This window comes from Pseudophryne corroboree, chromosome 8, assembly GCF_028390025.1.
Source record: "Pseudophryne corroboree isolate aPseCor3 chromosome 8, aPseCor3.hap2, whole genome shotgun sequence".
Lineage (NCBI taxonomy): Eukaryota > Metazoa > Chordata > Amphibia > Anura > Myobatrachidae > Pseudophryne > Pseudophryne corroboree.
The window spans coordinates 341,604,611-341,624,832 of record NC_086451.1 but is presented as its reverse complement, the minus strand read 5'-3'; the positions used below and the strand labels follow the sequence as shown (position 1 = coordinate 341,624,832).

Below are 20,222 nucleotides of genomic sequence, written 5' to 3'. Positions count from 1 at the left end.
AGCACCTTCTAGAAGATAATTGCTAGAATCTGATTGCTTGCTATCGGCAACATCTCCACTTCTATACACCCGCACTTTAGTAAATATACCCCTAGGTGTCCCTAAACACCTACTTGGGAAAGTCTGAGTCACAGTTGTCAGTTATGACCAGAGGGGCTCACTCACCAATCACCAGCAAGATCCCTTCTAATCTGCCTAACACGATCTCCTAAGTCATGGGTCTGCAACCTGCGGCTCTCCAGCTACTGTGGAACTACACATCCCAGCATGCTATGCCACAGTTTTGCTTTTAAGGCATGCTAAAACCGAGGCAGGGCATGCTAGGATGTGTAGTTCCACAGCAGCTGGAGAGCCGCAGGTTGCTGACCCATGTCCTAAGTAGTAGCAAACTCAGGAAAGACAACTTGATAGTGAGGTTAGAATATACTGTGCAAGAACAGAATGTACTTACAAAAGTATGAAAAGCCGACATTCAGAACATCAACATGGATTAGGTTGGCAAGCAATGTGTCAACATTCACAAATGTCAACATGGTCACAAAATCAACGTTAAACATGTTGACACTAATATTGAAATACTTTTTTTTGTGCATACTTTAGCCTAACCCTAACCACAATAGTTACACAAAAAAATACTGTCGACATTATCAACATGTTAAAATTTGTAAGCAATTTTTTTTCTTGTGAACCTTATGTTCAAGTTGACATCCTGGCTGGACACCCGTCATTACATCGTTTAAACGGAATATTACCTTGTTTATCCCCTTCTGCTGATCCTCCCCAAGACCATCTTTTCTGCCTATGATCCAACTGACTGCTGCGTTCAAGAGTGCGTCGTACATTTGCCTCCCGTCGTTCCTAAAAATCACACAAGAATCTCCATTTGCAACATCTGTGCTGTGATAGCATGAAGAACATTTCATTTCTCTGATAGAAAATCTCATTCAGAAATTGAATTAAAAATACGGCCACAACATGCTGTAATCTTTCCCTGCAACCTGTAACGTTAGCAAAAGTATAAGGTCATTTCCTAACCCCTTAATGACCCAAAGCACTTTCAGCTTTCTCACCAGACACATTTTAGCATTTGTGCTATGTGCTGGTTAAGAATAATTTTATTTAATAGGCTGGGTACACATCAGAACAATGTGTACCTGGCCAATCCGACAGCTGATGGGACTTCATTGAGCCGCCGGTACACACCTTCAGGATGCAGTGGTACGACAGCACTATGTAGAATGCAATGTTGCTCTCACAGTGTCTTCTGGTTAGCCGTGCAGCACAAGTGACCAGAAGATATCGCATGTGACCCACAGGAGCGCTAAATCAGGCATACACACTGAACAATATGTCTTATTTGTCGTTCCAATTTGTCTGGAAACGACAAATCGGGCTGATACCGTTTAAGTGTGTACCCAGCCTTAGGATGTTGGTGTGAATATATTTTATTCATGGCAGAGTGCGTTCTCTTTAATATACTGCTACTGCTACCACCACTACTACTAACCAGTGGTTCCCAAACATTTTTGAAACACGGCACCCTAGAGTATCAGAATATTTTTTCACATCACTCCTAGGCCAAAAGTTTCTTAGAGGCCAACAAACAAAAAGGAGAAAAAAAAATAAGATTTTACTCACCGGTAAATCTATTTCTCATAGTCCGTAGTGGATGCTGGGGACTCCATAAGGACCATGGGGAATAGACGGGCTCCGCAGGAGACAGGGCACTCTAAGAAAGAATTAGGACTACTGGTGTGCACTGGCTCCTCCCTCTATGTACCTCCTCCAGACCTCAGTTAAGGAAACTGTGCCCGGAAGAGCTGACATTACAAGGAAAGGATTTTGGAATCCAGGGTAAGACTCATACCAGCCACACCAATCACACCGTATAACTTGTGATACATACCCAGTTAACAGTATGAACAACAACAGAGCATCAAACAAACGGATGCCAACATAACCCTTAATTAAGCAATAACTATATACAAGCATTGCAGAAAAAGTCCGCACTTGGGACGGGCGCCCAGCATCCACTACGGACTACGAGAAATAGATTTACCGATGAGTAAAATCTTATTTTCTCTAACGTCCTAGTGGATGCTGGGGACTCCGTAAGGACCATGGGGATTATACCAAAGCTCCCAAACGGGCGGGAGAGTGCGGATGACTCTGCAGCACCGATTGAGCAAACAGGAGGTCCTCCTCAGCCAGGGTATCAAACTTATAGAACTTTGCAAAGGTGTTTGACCCCGACCAAGTAGCTGCTCGGCACAACTGTAATGCCGAGACCCCTCGGGCAGCCGCCCAAGAAGAGCCCACCTTTCTTGTGGAATGGGCTTTTACTGATTTTGGATGCGGCAATCCAGCCGCAGAATGAGCCTGCTCAATCGTGTTACAGATCCAGCGAGCAATAGTTTGCTTTGAAGCAGGAGCACCCAGCTTGTTGGATGCATACAGGACAAACAGCGAGTCAGTTTTCCTGACTCCAGCCGTTCTGGCTACATAAATCTTCAAAGCCCTGACTACATCTAGTAACTTGGAATCCTCCAAGTCACGAGTAGCCGCAGGTACCACAATAGGTTGGTTCAAATTAAAAGAGGACACCACTTTCGGCAGAAATAGCGGACGAGTCCGTAATTCTGCTCTATCCATATGGAAAACCAGATAGGGGCTTTTACATGACAAAGCCGCCAATTCTGACACCCGCCTAGCCGAAGCTAAGGCCAATAGCATGACCACTTTCCACGTGAGATACTTTAGCTCCACGGTCTTAAGTGGCTCAAACCAGTGAGATTTCAGGAAACTCAACACCACGTTAAGATCCCAAGGTGCCACTGGTGGCACAAAAGGGGGCTGAATATGCAGCACTCCCTTTACAAACGTCTGAACCTCAGGAAGTGAAGCCAGTTCCTTTTGAAAGAAAATGGATAGGGCCGAAATTTGGACCTTTATGGACCCTAATTTTAAGCCCAGTCACTCCTGACTGTAGGAAGTGCAGGAACCGGCCCAGCTGGAATTCCTCTGTAGGGGCCATCCTGGCCTCACACCAAGCAACATATTTTCGCCATATACGGTGATAATGTTTTGCTGTCACGTCCTTCCTAGCCTTTATCAGCGTAGGAATAACTTCATCCGGAATGCCTTTTTCCGCTAGGATCCTGCGTTCAACCGCCATGCCGTCAAATGCAGCCGCGGTAAGTCTTGGAACAGACAGGGACCCTGTTGCAACAGGTCCTGTCTTAGAGGAAGAGGCCACGGATCTTCTGTGAGCATTTCCTGCAGATCCGGATACCAGGTCCTTCGTGGCCAATCTGGAACAATGAGTATTGTTCTCACTCCTCTTTTTCTTACTATTCTCAACACCTTGGGTATGAGAGGAAGAGGAGGAAATACATAGACCGACTGGAACACCCACGGTGTCACTAGGGCGTCCACAGCTACCGCCTGAGGGTCTCTTGACCAGGCGCAATACCTTTGTAGCTTTTTGTTGAGACGGGATGCCATCATGTCCACCTGTGGCAGTTCCCATCGATTTGTAATCTGTGTGAAGACTTCTTGATGAAGTCCCCACTCTCCCGGGTGGAGGTCATGCCTGCTGAGGAAGTCTGCTTCCCAGTTGTCCACTCCCGGAATGAACACTGCTGACAGTGCTTGAACGTGATTCTCCGCCCAACAAAGAATTCTGGTGTCTTCCGCCATCGCCACCCTGCATCTTGTGCCGCCCTGGCGGTTTACATGAGCCACTGCAGTGATGTTGTCTGACTGAATCAGCACCGGTTGGTTGCGAAGCAGAGGCTCCGCTTGACTCAGGGCGTTGTATATGGCCCTTAGTTCCAGGATATTGATGTGCAGACAAGTCTCCTGACTTGACCACAGCCCTTGGAAGTTTCTTCCCTGAGTGACTGCCCCCCATCCTCGGAGGCTTGCATCCGTGGTCACCAGGACCCAGTCCTGTATGCCGAACCTGCGGCCCTCGAGAAGGTGAGCACTCTGCAGCCACCACAGAAGAGACACCCTGGCCCTGGGGGATAGGGTGATCAGCCGATGCATCTGAAGATGCGATCCGGACCACTTGTCCAACAGGTCCCACTGAAAGTTCCTCGCATGGAACCTGCCGAAGGGAATGGCTTCGTATGACGCCACCATCTTTCCCAGGACTCGCGTGCATTGATGCACCGACACCTGTTTTGGTTTTAAGAGGTCTCTGGCCAGAATCACGAGCTCCTGAGCCTTCTCCACCGGGAGAAACACCTTCTTCTGGTCCGTGTCCAGAATCATGCCCAGGAAGGGTAGGAATCAGCTGCGACTTTGGAATATTCAGAATCCAGCCGTGCTGTTGCAACACTTCCTGAGAGTGTGCTACGCTGATCAGCAACTGCTCTCTGGACCTCGCCTTTATGAGGAGATCGTCCAAGTATGGGATAATTGTGACTCCTTGCTTTCGTAGGAGCACCATCATTTCCGCCATTACCTTGGTAAATATTCTCGGTGCCGTGGACAGACCAAACGGCAACGTCTGGAATTGGTAATGACAGTCCTGTACCACAAATCTGAGGTACTCCTGATGAGGTGGATGAATGGGGACATGCAGGTAAGCATCCTTTATGTCCAGAGACACCATAAAATCCACCTCTTCCAGGCTTGCAATGACCGCTCTGAGCGATTCCATCTTGAACTTGAACCTTTTCAGGTAAATGTTCAGGGATTTTAAATTCAATATGGGTCTGAACGAACCGTCCGGTTTCGGTACCACAAACATTGTGGAACAGTAACCCCCCTCCCTGTTGAAGGAGGGGAACCTTTACCACCACCTGCTGGAGATATAATTTGTGAATTGCTGCTAACACTACCTCCCTTTATATGAGGGAAGCTGGCAGGGCCGATTTTAGGTAACGGTGAGGGGGCATCACTTCGAATTCCAGCTTGTATCCCTGAGACACAATCTGTATAGCCCAGGGATCCACCTGTGAGCGAACCCACTGGTGGCTGAAATTTCGGAGACGCGCCCCCACCGCTCCCGGCTCCACCTGTGGAGCCCCAGCGTCATGCGGTGGATTTAGTGGAAGCCGGGGAGGACTTCTGTTCCTGGGAACTAGCTGTATTGTGCAGCTTCTTTCCTCTACCCCTGCCTCTGGCAAGAAAGGACGCACCTCTGACTTTCTTGCCTTTTTGTGATCGAAAGGACTGCATTTGGTAATACGGTGCTTTCTTAGGCTGTGAGGGAATATATGTCAAAAAATTTGACTTCCCAGCCGTAGCTGTGGAAACTAGGTCCGAGAGACCGTCCCCAAACAATTCCTCACCCTTATAAGGTAAAACCTCCATGTGCTTTTTTGAGTCGGCATCACCTGTCCATTGCAGAGTCAACAGGACCCTTCTGGCAGAAATCGACATTGCATTTATTCTAGAGCCCAGTAGGCAAATGTCCCTCTGGGCATCCCTCATATATAGGACAGCGTCTTTTATATGCCCCAGGGTCAGTAAAATAGTATCCTTGTCCAAGGTATCCAGTTCCTCAGACAGAGTATCTGTCCATGCTGCTACAGCACTACACATCCAGGCCGACGCAATTGCCGGCCTCAGTATGGTACCTGAATGTGTATAAACAGACTTCAGGATACCTTCCTGCTTCCTATCCGCAGGATCCTTTAGGGAGGCCGTATCCTGTGACGGCAGGGCCACCTTCTTAGATAAGCGTGTCAAAGCTTTGTCTACCCTAGGGGAGGATTCCCAGCGTATCCTGTCCGTTGGCGGGAAAGGATACGTCATAAGTAACCTTTTGGGAATCTGCACTTTCCTATCAGGAGAATCCCAAGCTTTTTCACATAACTCATTTAACTCATGTGAAGGGGGAAGTGTCACTTCTTGCCTTTTTTCCCCAAACATATAAACCCTCTTGTCAGGGACAGGGTTTACCTCTGAAATGTGCAATACATCCTTCATTGCTATAATCATGTAGCGGATGGCTTTAGCCATTTTAGGCTGCAACTTTGCATCATCGCCATCGACACTGGAGTCAGAATCCGTGTCGATATCTGTGTCAACAATATGGGATAGTGGGCGCTTCTGAGACCCTGACGGCCTCTGCGCTGTAGGATCAGGCATGGGTTGAGACCCTGACTGTCCCAAGGCTTCAGCTTTATCCAACCTTTTATGCAAGGAGTTTACATTATCATTTAACACCTTCCACATATCCATCCAATCAGGTGTCGGCGCCGTTGGCGGAGACACCACATTCAACTGCACCTGCTCTGCTTCCACATAGCCTTCCTCGTCAAACATGTCGACACAATCGTACCGACACCACACACACAGGGGATGCTCTATTTGAGGACAGAACCCCCACAAGGCCTTTTGGAGAGACAGAGAGAGAGTATGCCAGCACACACCCCAGCGCTATATGACCCAGGAATCACACAGTAACTTAGTGTTTACCCAGTAGCTGCTGTATTAGTGAATTTGCGCTAAATTTATGTGCCCCCCCTCTCTTTTCACCCTCTTTCTACCGTGATTCTGCAGGGGAGAGCCTGGGGAGCTTCCTCTCAGCGGAGCTGTGGAGAGAAAAAGGCGCTGGCGAGTGCAGAGGAAGAAGCCCCGCCCACTCAGCGGCGGCCTTCTGTCCCGCGATTTTGGGAAAAAATAAGATTTTACTTACCGATAAATCTATTTCTCGTAGTCCGTAGTGGATGCTGGGACTCCGTAAGGACCATGGGGAATAGCGGCTCCGCAGGAGACAGGGCACAAAATAAAAGCTTAAGGATCAGGTGGTGTGCACTGGCTCCTCCCCCTATGACCCTCCTCCAAGCCTCAGTTAGGATACTGTGCCCGGACGAGCGTACATAATAAGGAAGGATATTGAATCCCGGGTAAGACTCATACCAGCCACACCAATCACACCGTACAACTTGTGATCTGAACCCAGTTAACAGTATGATAAACGCAAGGGAGCCTCTGAAAAGATGGCTCACAACAATAATAACCTGAATTTTTGTAACAATAACTATAAACAAGTATTGCAGACAATCCGCACTAGGGATGGGCGCCCAGCATCCACTACGGACTACGAGAAATAGATTTATCGGTAAGTAAAATCTTATTTTCTCTGACGTCCTAGTGGATGCTGGGACTCCGTAAGGACCATGGGGATTATACCAAAGCTCCCAAACGGGCGGGAGAGTGCGGATGACTCTGCAGCACCGAATGAGAGAACTCCAGGTCCTCCTCAGCCAGGGTATCAAATTTGTAGAATTTAGCAAACGTGTTTGCCCCTGACCAAGTAGCTGCTCGGCAAAGTTGTAAAGCCGAGACCCCTCGGGCAGCCGCCCAAGATGAGCCCACTTTCCTTGTGGAATGGGCTTTTATTGATTTTGGCTGTGGCAGGCCTGCCACAGAATGTGCAAGCTGAATTGTACTACAAATCCAACGAGCAATCGTCTGCTTAGAAGCAGGGGCACCCAGCTTGTTGGGTGCATACAGGATAAACAGCGAGTCAGATTTTCTGACTCCAGCCGTCCTGGAAACATATATTTTTAAGGCCCTGACAACGTCAAGCAACTTAGAGTCCTCTAAGTCCCTGGTAGCCGCAGGTACCACAATAGGTTGGTTCATGTGAAATGCAGAAACCACCTTAGGTAGAAATTGAGGACGAGTCCTCAATTCCGCCCTGTCAGAATGAAAAATTAAGTAAGGGCTTTTATATGATAAAGCCGCCAATTCTGACACACGCCTGGCTGAAGCCAAGGCTAACAGCATCGACACCTTCCATGTGAGATATTTCAAGTCCACAGTGGAAAGTGGTTCAAACCAATGTGACTTTAGAAAACTCAACACCACGTTGAGATCCCAAGGTGCCACTGGAGGCACAAAAGGAGGCTGTATGTGCAGCACCCCTTTTACAAATGTCTGAACTTCAGGTAGTGAAGCCAGTTCTTTCTGGAAGAAAATCGACAGGGCCGAAATTTGAACCTTAATGGACCCTAATTTTAGGCCCATAGACAGTCCTGTTTGCAGGAAATGAAGGAAACGACCCAGTTGAAATTCTTCTGTAGGGGCCCTCTTGGCCTCACACCACGCAACATATTTACGCCAAATGCGGTGATAATGTTTTGCGGTTACGTCCTTCCTGGCTTTGACCAGAGTAGGAATGACTTCTTCTGGAAAGCCTTTTTCCCTCAGGATCCGGCGTTCAACCGCCATGCCGTCAAACGCAGCCGCGGTAAGTCTTGGAACAGACAAGGCCCCTGCAGTAGCAGGTCCTTTCTTAGAGGTAGAGGCCACGGTTCGTCCGTGAGCATCTCTTGAAGTTCCGGGTACCAAGTCCTTCTTGGCCAATCCGGGACCACGAGTATAGTTCTTACTCCTCTCCTTCTTATGATTCTCAGTACTTTTGGTATGAGAGGCAGAGGAGGGAACACATACACTGACTGGTACACCCACGGCGTTACCAGAGCGTCCACTGCTATTGCCTGAGGGTCCCTTGACCTGGCGCAATATCTGTCCAGTTTTTTGTTTAGACGTGACGCCATCATGTCCACCTTTGGTTTTTCCCAACGGTTTACAATCAGGTGGAAGACTTCTGGGTGAAGTCCCCACTCTCCCGGGTGAAGGTCGTGTCTGCTGAGGAAGTCTGCTTCCCAGTTGTCCACTCCCGGAATGAAAACTGCTGACAGTGCTATCACATGATTTTCCGCCCAGCGAAGAATCCTTGCAGCTTCTGCCATTGCCCTCCTGCTTCTCGTGCCGCCCTGTCTGTTTACGTGGGCGACTGACGTGATGTTGTCCGATTGGATCAACACCGCCTGACCCTGAAGCAGAGGTTTTGCTTGACTTAGGGCATTGTAAATGGCCCTTAGTTCCAGAATGTTTCCATGCTTGACCACAGGCCCTGGAAATTCCTTCCCTGTGTGACTGCTCCCCAGCCTCTCAGGCTGGCATCCGTGGTTACCAGGATCCAATCCTGAAAGCCAAATCTGCGGCCCTCTAGTAGATGAGCACTCTGCAGCCACCACAGGAGAGACACCCTTGTCCTTGGCGACAGAGTTATCCGCTGATGCATCTGCAGATGCGATCCGGACCATTTGTCCAGTAGATCCCACTGAAATGTTCTTGCATGGAATCTTCCGAATGGAATCGCTTCGTAAGAAGCCACCATTTTTCCCAGGACCCTCGTGCACTGATGCACTGAGACCTGGCCTGGTTTTAGGAGGTTCCTGACTAGCTCGGATAACTCCCTGGCCTTCTCCTCCGGGAGAAACACCTTCTTCTGGACTGTGTCCAGAATCATTCCTAGGAACAGTAGACGTGTCGTTGGAATCAGCTGCGATTTTGGAATATTTAGAATCCACCCGTGCTGACGTAACACTACCTGAGATAGTGCTACTCCGACTTCTAACTGTTCCCTGGATCTTGCCCTTATCAGGAGATCGTCCAAGTAAGGGATAATTAAATGCCTTTTCTTCGTAGAAGAATCATTTCGGCCATTACCTTGGTAAAGACCCGAGGTGCCGTGGACAATCCAAACGGCAGCGTCTGAAACTGATGACAGTTTTGTACTACAAACCTGAGGTACCCTTGGTGAGAAGGGTATATTGGGACGTGGAGATAAGCATCTTTGATGTCCAGAGACACCATATAGTCCCCTTCTTCCAGGTTCGCTATCACTGCTCTGAGTGACTCCATCTTGAATTTGAACCTTTTTATGTAAGTGTTCAAGGATTTCAGATTTAAAATTGGTCTCACCGAGCCGTCCGGCTTCGGTACCACAAACAGCGTGGAATAATACCCCTTTCCTTGTTGCAGGAGGGGTACCTTGATTATCACCTGCTGGGAATACAGCTTGTGAATGGCTTCCAAAACTGCCTCCCTGTCGGAGGGAGACTTTGGTAAAGCAGACTTCAGGAACCGACGAGGGGGAAACGCCTCGAATTCCAGTTTGTACCCCTGCGATACTACCTGTAGAATCCAGGGATCCACTTGCGAGTGAGCCCACTGCGCGTTGAAATTCTTGAGACGGGCCCCCACCATATCTGAGTCTGCTTGTAAAGCCCCAGCGTCATGCTGAAGACTTGGCAGAAGCAGGGGAGGGCTTCTGCTCCTGGGAAGCGGCTGCATGGTGCAGTCTTTTTCCTCTTCCTCTGCCCCGGGGCAGAAAAGAGTGGCCTTTTGCTCGCTTGTACTTATGGGAACGAAAGGACTGAGTTTGAAAAGACGGTGTCTTTTTCTGCTGATGTGGAGTGACCTGGGGTAAAAAGGTGGATTTTCCAGCCGTTGCCGTGGCCACCAGGTCCGATAGACCAGCCCCAAATAACTCCTCCCCTTTATACGGCAATACTTCCATGTGCCGTTTGGAATCCGCATCCCCTGACCACTGTCGCGTCCATAACGCTCTTCTGGCAGAGATGGACATAGCACTTACTCTTGATGCCAGGGTGCAAATATCCCTCTGTGCATCACGCATATATAGTAATGCATCCTTTAAATGTTCTATAGTTAACAAAATATTGTCCCTATCCAGGGTATCAATATTCTCAGTCAGGGAATCCGACCATGCGACTCCAGCACTGCACATCCAGGCTGAGGCGATTGCTGGTCGCAGTATAACACCAGTATGTGTGTATATACTTTTTAGGATATTTTCCAGCCTTCTATCAGCTGGTTCTTTGAGGGTGGCCGTATCAGGAGACGGTAACGCTACTTGTTTAGATAAACGTGTGAGCGCCTTATCTACCCTAGGGGGTGTTTCCCAACGCGCCCTAACCTCTGGCGGGAAAGGATATAATGCTAATAATTTTTTAGAAATTAGCTGTTTTTTATCGGGGGAAACCCACGCTTTTTCACACACCTCATTTATTTCCTCTGACTCAGGAAAAACTATTGGTAGTTTTTTCTCACCCCACATAATACCCTTCTTTGTGGTACTTGTAGTGTCAGAAAGGTTCAATGCCTCTTTCATTGCCGTGATCATGTAACGTGTGGCCCTACTGGACATTACGTTTGTCTCGTCACCGTCGACACTAGACTCAGTATCTGTGTCAGGGTCTGTGTCGACCCACTGAGGTAACGGGCGTTTTAGCGCCCCTGACGGTGTCTGAGACGCCTGGACAGGCACTAATTGATTTGCCGGCTGTCTCATGTCGTCAACAGTTTTTTGCAAATTGCTGACATTATCACTTAATTGTTTAAATACAATCATCCAGTCAGGTGTCGACTCCCTAGGGGGTGACATCACCAACACAGGCAACTGCTCCGCCTCCACATCATTTTCCTCCTCATATATGTCGACACACGCGTACCGACACACAGCACACACACCGGGAATGCTCTGATAGAGGACAGGACCCCACTTAGCCCTTTGGAGAGACAGAGGGAGAGTCTGCCAGCACACACCCAGCGCTATATATATATATATATATACAGGGATAACCTTATATAAGTGTTACTCCCTTATAGCTGCTGTTAATATATTTATTTGCTGCCAAACGTGCCCCCCCTTCTCTTTTTTACCCTGATTCTGAAGCAGGACTGCAGGGGAGAGTCAGGGAGCCGTCCTTCCAGCGGAGCTGTGAGGGAAAATGGCGCTTGTGTGCTGAGGAGATAGGCTCCGCCCCTTCACGACGTCCTTATCTCCCGCTTTTTCTGTGTAAAATGGCAGGGGTAAAATACATCCATATAGCCCAGGAGCTATATGTGATGTATTCTTTTTAGCCACCTAAGGTATATACTATAATATTGCGTCTCAGGGCGCTCCCCCCCCAGCACCCTGCACCCTCAGTGACCGGAGTGTGAAGTGTGCTGAGAGCAATGGCGCACAGCTGCGGTGCTGTGCGCTACCTTAGTCTGAAGACAGGATCGTCTTCTGCCGCCGATTTCACCGGACCTCTTCGTCTCTTCTGGCTCTGTAAGGGGGACGGCGGCGCGGCTCCGGTGACCCATCCAGGCTGAACCTGTGATCGTCCCTCTGGAGCTAATGTCCAGTAGCCTAAGAAACCCGATCCACTCTGCACTCAGGTGAGTCCGTTTCTTCTCCCCTTAGTCCCACGATGCAGTGAGCCTGTTGCCAGCAGGACTCACTGAAAATAAAAAATCCTAAACTAAACTTTTATTCTAAGCAGCTCAGGAGAGCCACCTAGATTGCACCCTTCTCGGCCGGGCACAAAAATCTAACTGAGGCTTGGAGGAGGGTCATAGGGGGAGGAGCCAGTGCACACCACCTGATCCTTAAGCTTTTATTTTGTGCCCTGTCTCCTGCGGAGCCGCTATTCCCCATGGTCCTTACGGAGTCCCAGCATCCACTAGGACGTCAGAGAAATAATGGCGAGGGCTCATGCATATATACAGTGCCCAGCAGTATATATGCTCTATTTTACCAGGAGGTACTCAATTGCTGCCCAGGGTTCCCCCCCCCCCCCCTGCACCCTACAGTGACCGGAGTGTGTGGGTTAGTGTGGGAGCAATGGCGCACAGCTGCAGTGCTGTGCGCTACCTCATATGAAGACAGGAGTCTTCTGCCGCCGATTTTGATGTCTTCTTGCTTCACTCGCCGGCTTCTGTCTTCTGGCTCTGCGAGGGGGACGGCGGCGCGGCTCCGGGAACGGACGACCAAGGGCGAGTTCCTGTGTTCGATCCCTCTGGAGCTAATGGTGTCCAGTAGCCTAAGAAGCGCAACCTATCCGCAGTTAGTAGGTTTGCTTCTCTCCCCTCAGTCCCACGTAGCAGAGAGTCTGTTGCCAGCAGATCTCTCTGAAAATAAAAAACCTAACAAAATACTTTCTTATTAGCAAGCTCAGGAGAGCTCACTAAAATGCACCCAGCTCCGTCCGGGCACATATTCTAACTGAGGTCTGGAGGAGGGACATAGAGGGAGGAGCCAGTGCACACCAGTAGTCCTAATTCTTTCTTAGAGTGCCCTGTCTCCTGCGGAGCCCGTCTATTCCCCATGGTCCTTACGGAGTCCCCGGCATCCACTAGGACGTTAGAGAAAAGGTGATTTTTGTTACTTACCGTAAAATCTCTTTCTCTGATTCCATCTGGGGGACGCTGCGCCATTACTTGTGGGGTTAGAGGTGTGTGGTTGTGGAGTTTGGCACAGAACTATTAAAACCTGACTCCTCCCCCCTCTAACCCCTCCCATCTCCTTCCTGCCTAGCCAGTACCTCAGTTAACGTTTAGCCAAGCCAAAGGAGATAGATCAAAGAAAATTAACTGGTTAAACCAGACAAACATCTGGGAGGGATCGCAGCGTCCCCCAGATGGAATCAGAGAAAGAGATTTTACGGTAAGTAACAAAAATCACCTTTTCTCTTTCATCCATCTGGGGGACGCTGCGCCATTACTTGTGGGATTTCCCAAAGCAAGCTAATAAGAGGAGGGAGACGGGGACGGCATAGCCGTCTTTAATATACGACGCCCAACAGCGGCAGTCTCCAAACCAAAAGTATGAAAACGGTGAAAGTATGTGTGAAAGTATGAATTGACGACCAGGTTGCCGCCCTGCACAGTTGCTCAACAGATGCACCACCGCGAACAGCCCCAAGAGGCTCCAACAGCTCTAGTAGAATGAGCCCTAATTGAGTCAGGAACCGAAACATTAGCAGACACGTAAGCCTGTCTTACGGCCGAAGTTATCCAACGGGCCACAGTATTTTTGGAGGCCGGCCAACCTCGTTTCGGAGCATCAATCAAAACCAGCAAGTTATCCGTACGCCGGAATGACTCGGTGCGAGACAAATAGACACGTAAAGCTCGAACCACATCCAGGAGAGCTAAATGAGAGTCCTCCCCAGGAGAAGATGTCGGAGTAAAGGCCGGAAGGACAATGTCCTGATTTAAATGGAATTTTGAAACAACCTTTGGAAGGAAAGAAGGCTTAGTCCGTAGAACCACCCGGTTCTCATGAAACACTAACAAGGGGGGTCTGCAAGAAAGAGCCGCCAACTCAGATACTCGTCTAGCTGAGGCAATAGCCAACAGAAAAACAACTTTCTGTGTCAGATAACGGAGTTCAACCGATTCTAAGGGTTCAAATGGAGAGGTCTGAAGAGTCGTAAGGACCAAGTTTAAATCCCAGGGAGGAACCGGAGGGACAAAAGGTGGTTGAATCCGAAGTACTCCCTGCAGGAATGTTTGAACCTCTGGAATATTTGCTAGTTTCTTCTGAAAAAGAACCGATAAAGCTGAAACCTGACCTTTTAGTGAAGAAAGCTTTAGGCCCTTGTCGAGACCCTCCTGAAGGAAAGAGAGTAGGCGAGGTAGCCTAAACAAATGCGGAGTTAGTCTCCGTTTTTCGCACCCTGCAATGTAAATACGCCATATCCTATGGTAAATGCCAGAGGTCACCGGTTTCCTTGCTCGAATCATCATCTGAACAACCGATCGAGAAAGACCTTTTGCCTTCAAAATCTTGGATTCAAGAGCCAAGCCGTCAAAGCCATCCTATGTAAATCTGGGTGGCGACAAGGTCCTTGAATAAGAAGATCTGGTCGCAGAGGTAGGCGAAAGGAGTCTGACGACCATACTTGCGCAGTAGAGTGTACCACTGTCGACGCGGCCAATCTGGAGCCACTAGAATCACTGCGAGACCCTGTCACCGAATGCGTTGAAGTAGACGCGGGATCAGTGGAATTGGCGGAAACACATATCCCAGTTGAAACTGCCATGGAGCAGTTAGAGCATCGATCAGGAATGCCTGTGGATCCTGAGTCCTTGCGCCGTAGTGAGGAAGTTCTGCGTTGAGGCGGGACGCCATCAGGTCTATGTCTGGCATTCCCCATCGGTCCACTAGAGAGAGGAACACCTCCTGATGAAGTTCCCATTCTCCCAGATGAATCGTGTGATGACTCAAAAAGTCTGCTTCCCTCCTGGAATGTGGATCGCGGAGATCACCGGAACCCAACGTTCCGCCCACGCGAGGATCTGAGCGACTTCTCTCATTGCGGACCAGCTGCGGGTTCCTCCATGTTTGTTGATGTAAGCCACTGCGGTGGCATTGTCGGACTGCACACGAACTGGTTGACCCTGTACCATGGTTTGAATGTGAAGGAGTGCATACCGAATCGCCCTTAGTTCCAGAATGTTGATTTGCAATTTTGACTCCTGATTGCTCCAGCGTCCCTGGAAGTGAGGAGTCTGGAACACTGCCCCCCAACCACTGAGGTTTGCATCCATGGTGACCATGATCCAAGACCAGATCGTGAAAGGTGTACCCTTTTTCAAATTCCGACTGTGAAGCCACCATTGAAGAGACTGACGAGTCTTTACCGACAAGCGGATCAACTGTAATTCGAGACGCGGTTCCGTCCGAGTCCAACAGTTGAGAATCTGAGTCTGGAGAGGTCGGGCATGAAATCTGGCATATGGAACTGCCTCGAAAGAGGATACCATCTTGCCCAACACCTGCATACATCTGAGGACCGACACTACTGGTAAGTGTAACAGGGTTCGGATTCTGGACTGTAGTCCCTGAATCTTGTCCGCCGGAAGAAACACCTTCTGGCTGTTGGTGTCGAATAGAAGTCCTAGAAAAATCATTGTCTGAGAAGGAAGTAGAGATGACTTTGGAAAGTTGATTATCCACCCGAACGATTGTAGCGTCTCCATCGTGAGATGCAGGTTCTGAGTGAGAATCTCCGCTGATGGTGCCTTGACCAACAGGTCGTCCAAATATGGAGTGATGTTGACCCCTTGACAACGGAGAACTGCGACTACATGACCTATGACCTTTGTAAAAAACCCAGGGAGCCGTAGAGAGACCAAAGGGAAGAGCCTGAAACTGAAAGTGCTCCGGGCCCACTGCAAATCTCAGTAGAGATTGATGTCCTACCCAAATCGGGACATGTAAGTAAGCGTCTTTTATGTTCTTGAATTTTTGGGTTGAGGGATACGGGTTGAGAGCCTTCAGATTCAGAATGGTTCGAAACGAACCATCCGGCTTGTCTACGAGAAAAAGACCTGAGTAAAAACCCCGACCCCTCTGATGAGAGGGAACCGGAATGATTACTCCATTTTGTAAGAGGGTTGTTATTGCCTGAAGGAGAGCTTGACGTCTGGAGGGATCGTCTGGGAGAGGTGTTATAAATAGTCGGGTTGGGACTGTTTCTTCGAAATCCAACATATATCCTCTGGATATGACTCCCATTATCCACCGATCCGGTTTCGATAGGAGCCACACATCCTTGAACTGAAGTAACCGGGCCCCAACCTTCTTTGATCCCTCCAGGAGACCTGAGGCGTCATGGCTCAGGTTTGTCGGCAGGCTTACTGGCCGGCCTGCGAATAGCCTGGGATCCTCTTCCTCTGAAAGACCCCCGTCTTGGAAATCTGTAGGAAGCACGAAAGGATTGGAAACTACCTCTGCCCTGTGTACGAAAGGACCGAAACCTTGTAGGTTTTGGTTTGTGAGGTGCAGATGGAAGGAAAGGGCTCTTTCCTCCAGTAGTGTCTGAAATAATCTTCTTTAACTCTGATCCAAAAAGAAACTCACCTTCAAAAGGCACTGCCGTCAAGGTTTGCTTTGAGTCAGAATCAGCATTCCAAACTCTAAGCCACAAGGAGCGTCTTGCGGATACTGTCAAGGCTGAAACCCGAGACTGTAGCGCAACTGAATCCAACCAGGCCTCACCCACATAAGTGAGGGCCTCCGAAATCTGCTCTGCTAATTGGATGGCTTCTGACGGATCGTCCGACTGCATTCCCGATACCACCTGTGCAAGCCATTCATCCACGGCCTTAAGTACCCAGGCACTCGCCAGTACTGGACGGAGGGAAACACCTGATAAAGAAAACATAGATTTTAGTAATGCTTCTATCTTCCTATCGGTAGTGTCTTTTAAGGTCACAGACTGTACCGACGGAATCACCGTAGCTTTTGCTAGATGTGAAATAGGAGCGTCTACCTTTGGGTCCGTCTCCCAAAATTTTGTATCTTCCTCCGTAAAGGGATATAGAAACTTTAACTTTTTAGGCGCCTGAAAACGAGAATCCGGCTTAAGCCAGGGTTCTTTTAAAATATCTGCAAAGTGAGAATAAGAAGGGAAGGCAGTAACCTGTCTCTTCTGTCGTTTGAAGAAGGGGGAAGGAGTCTCCTCCACCGCCGCGTCCTGAATATTAAGAGTCTGACGAATGGCTTCTATTAGCAATCTAACTTCCCAAGCCGAAACTTCATCCCATTCAGGATCTACCTCCCCCTCCTCCAAAGGAGATGACAGAGTGTCCGCCTCCTTACCTGGAAACGCTATAGCTGGTAACGGCTGCGATCGCTTAGTAGCAGTCGAACTGCTGGCCGCATTTACAAACTTATTTAAGGACTGAGTTAAATCAGTGATACTCCTGCCCATATTCTGGGCCCTCAAGGGCTCCACCTGAGTCCGAGCAGATTCAGTCTCTCTAGACTGACGCAAATCTGAAATTGCACCAGAACATGCTGTACATAGGGTACCCGCGTCAGTACTACATTTTGCTAGCTTTTAGCCACACTGAGAGCAGGAAAATTAAACCACTGAGGCCGTTTTTCCCTTTGAAGGTTTGTCCGGTTTACTAGTCATTTTCTCTATTCTGAATGTACTAAAGAAAGTAGCATACAATTGTGACTAGTGACCTTTCAATAAGAAATTTATAGCTTGAAGAGATCTCTGGGACTGTAACCCAGTATGCTGGCTCTCTTTGCCAAGTAATAAACAGCCTTAGCTCATTAGCTTGATTGTAATCTCCCCCTATGAATAGCCCCTCTATACTTGCGGTTTTGTAAATAAAGTCTCCCCCTGAGAGGCTCTCCTGTACTGCACAGCGTCCCCTCCGGAAGATGGCGTCAGGCAAAGTGACGCGCGCGCGGGCAGAGCAGGGCGGGAAGCCGTCCCTGCACTCCTGTTACTACGCGATCAACCGGAAGTTCGGGCTGCCGCGCGTTGCTAAGTATAGCGACTTACGCGGCGGCTTCTCCGGGATCCCCGTCCGTCCCCACAGCCCCTCAGACACTACTGCGGGTGTAGGGATACAGGTCTCCGGCATAGCTCCCGCTGGCGGGCTTGCGCCGGGGGAGAGGGGGTCGGGGGGGGTGAAATATTAATAATCAATAAAATAAATCAAATAAATAAATATTAAATAAAATAATAATAATAATAATAAAATAATAATAAAAGCAGTTAGGGACAGCCCAATACTGTCAGTGACAGATTGTGGCTGTCCAGTACCTTTTTGATCTGTCGTTTTAGTGAATAAAAAGGCCCCAGTGACCAAGGTATGGTGGCCCTTTCTGACAGCATCCTTGTTCCATTTATACCTGTCACCTGTAGACAGGGACTAGGTATAGAAAAATAAGAAAGGAAAAAGAAAAAGAAAAAAATCTAAGGAGAAAGAAAAACTGTGTCTGTACTCCACAGGCACAAAACTAAAACTGAGGTACTGGCTAGGCAGGAAGGAGATGGGAGGGGTTAGAGGGGGGAGGAGTCAGGTTTTAATAGTTCTGTGCCAAACTCCACAACCACACACCTCTAACCCCACAAGTAATGGCGCAGCGTCCCCCAGATGGATGAAAGAGAAAAATCAAATAAAAATAAATTCAGGCTGAAGCTCCCTCGGCACAATTCTAACACAGAGGGCTGTTGGGGGATCGAGGAAGAGGAGCTTTCACACTTCTTTAAAATTTAAAGTGCCAAACTCCCTATAGCCACCCATCTATACCCCAGTGTCAGCGTGTTCCAGTGTCCCCTAGTGGCTCACTGAGAAATTAAAGTAAATTGTGTTTATGTGTCATCCTTAGGTACAACTTTGTGGTGAGGGACAGGATTTGTTTTGGTTTGTCCACATATCCTATGATTGACAGTCACCAGCACTGGTTTTGCATATTACACTGACCATAAATAATTTGATTCAGTCCTGGACCACCAATCCAAGGCACCCCTGTGTGCCACAGCACACAGTTTGAGAACCACTGCAATAAACCATTTGTCTGCATTTCTTATGGTTTGAAGAATTCAAAGAAAATATTATAAACATTAATTTTTCAATTTGTGCACCCACAGAAAAATGTCCTAATTAGGTTTACAAAACATTAATCATGTTTATTTTGATGCCATATGTCTGCAGTTTTCTTTAGTTTAGGAAAAGTTAGTGACAAAGTCAGGGTATATTCTTTAAGACACATATAGAAGTTTATTCCTATTAATACAGCATCTGTTAGTTCTAAGTGGAGCAGACTTATCTGTTCCAGCCAGAAAACAACCAGGTACAGTGGGGCACATGTATTAACCTGGAGAAGACATAAGGAAGTGATAAACCAGTGATAAGTGCAAGGTGATAAACGCACTAGCCAATCAGCTCCAATATGCAAAATGACAGTTAGAAACTGACTGGCTGGTGCGTTTTATCTCCTTGCATTTATCACTGGTTTATCACTTCCTTATGCCTTCTCCAGGCTTAATACATCTGCCCCAGTAAGCTGTGTTTTATTTACTCGCAGAGGTCAATCAGGTCGTATTAGACCAGTAGCTCAGCATTCCCCAGACCCCAACTGCTCCACTCCCAAAAGAAAGCTACTGAACCCATAATACACATCCCACGCTAACCTGTGATACTGAATGTCCACAAAAAAGCAATGGTATAAACGGAAACATTTAGGATGGAACCTTACAACACACATAGGGGTCACGGAACAAGTGGCACCACTGGACTCGCAGTTTTTTGTTTGATGCCTCATGTCCAGACTAAGATTAGGCTGCAAGGGGGCAACCAAACGATTCACTGATTTTACACACAGAAAAAAATAAGATTTTAAACCTACCGGTAAATCTTTTTCTCGTAGTCCGTAGAGGATGCTGGGACTCCGTAAGGACCATGGGGATAGACGGGCTCCGCAGGAGACATGGGCACTTTAAGAAAGACTTTGGATCTGGGTGTGCACTGGCTCCTCCCTCTATGCCCCTCCTCCAGACCTCAGCTAGAGAAACTGTGCCCAGAGGAGACGGACAGTACGAGGAAAGGATTTTTGTTAATCTAAGGGCAAGATTCATACCAGCCACACCAATCACAACGTATAACCTGTGATATCGTATCTAGTTAACAGTATGAAACAACATATCATCGGTCCAAAACCGACGAAACTATAACATAACCCTTATGAAAGCAATAACTATATACAAGTCTTGCAGAAGTAGTCCGCACTTGGAAGGGGCGCCCAGCATCCTCTACAGACTACGAGAAAAAGATTTACCGGTAGGTTTAAAATCTTATTT

At 48.2% G+C, this 20,222-nt stretch overlaps 1 protein-coding gene across 12 annotated transcripts in view; it reads right to left on the bottom strand.

Annotated features, from left to right (window-relative positions):
* The window catches only part of MAP7D3 (MAP7 domain containing 3), a 221,366-nt gene that overhangs the window by 121,118 nt on the left and 80,026 nt on the right, over positions 1-20,222 (bottom strand). For all 12 annotated transcript variants that reach the window (XM_063937439.1, XM_063937437.1, XM_063937438.1 and 9 more), the window contains exon 5: positions 753-858. In XM_063937439.1, coding sequence (XP_063793509.1) covers positions 753-858 — 106 coding nt within the window. The remainder of the gene's footprint in view (positions 1-752; positions 859-20,222) is intronic.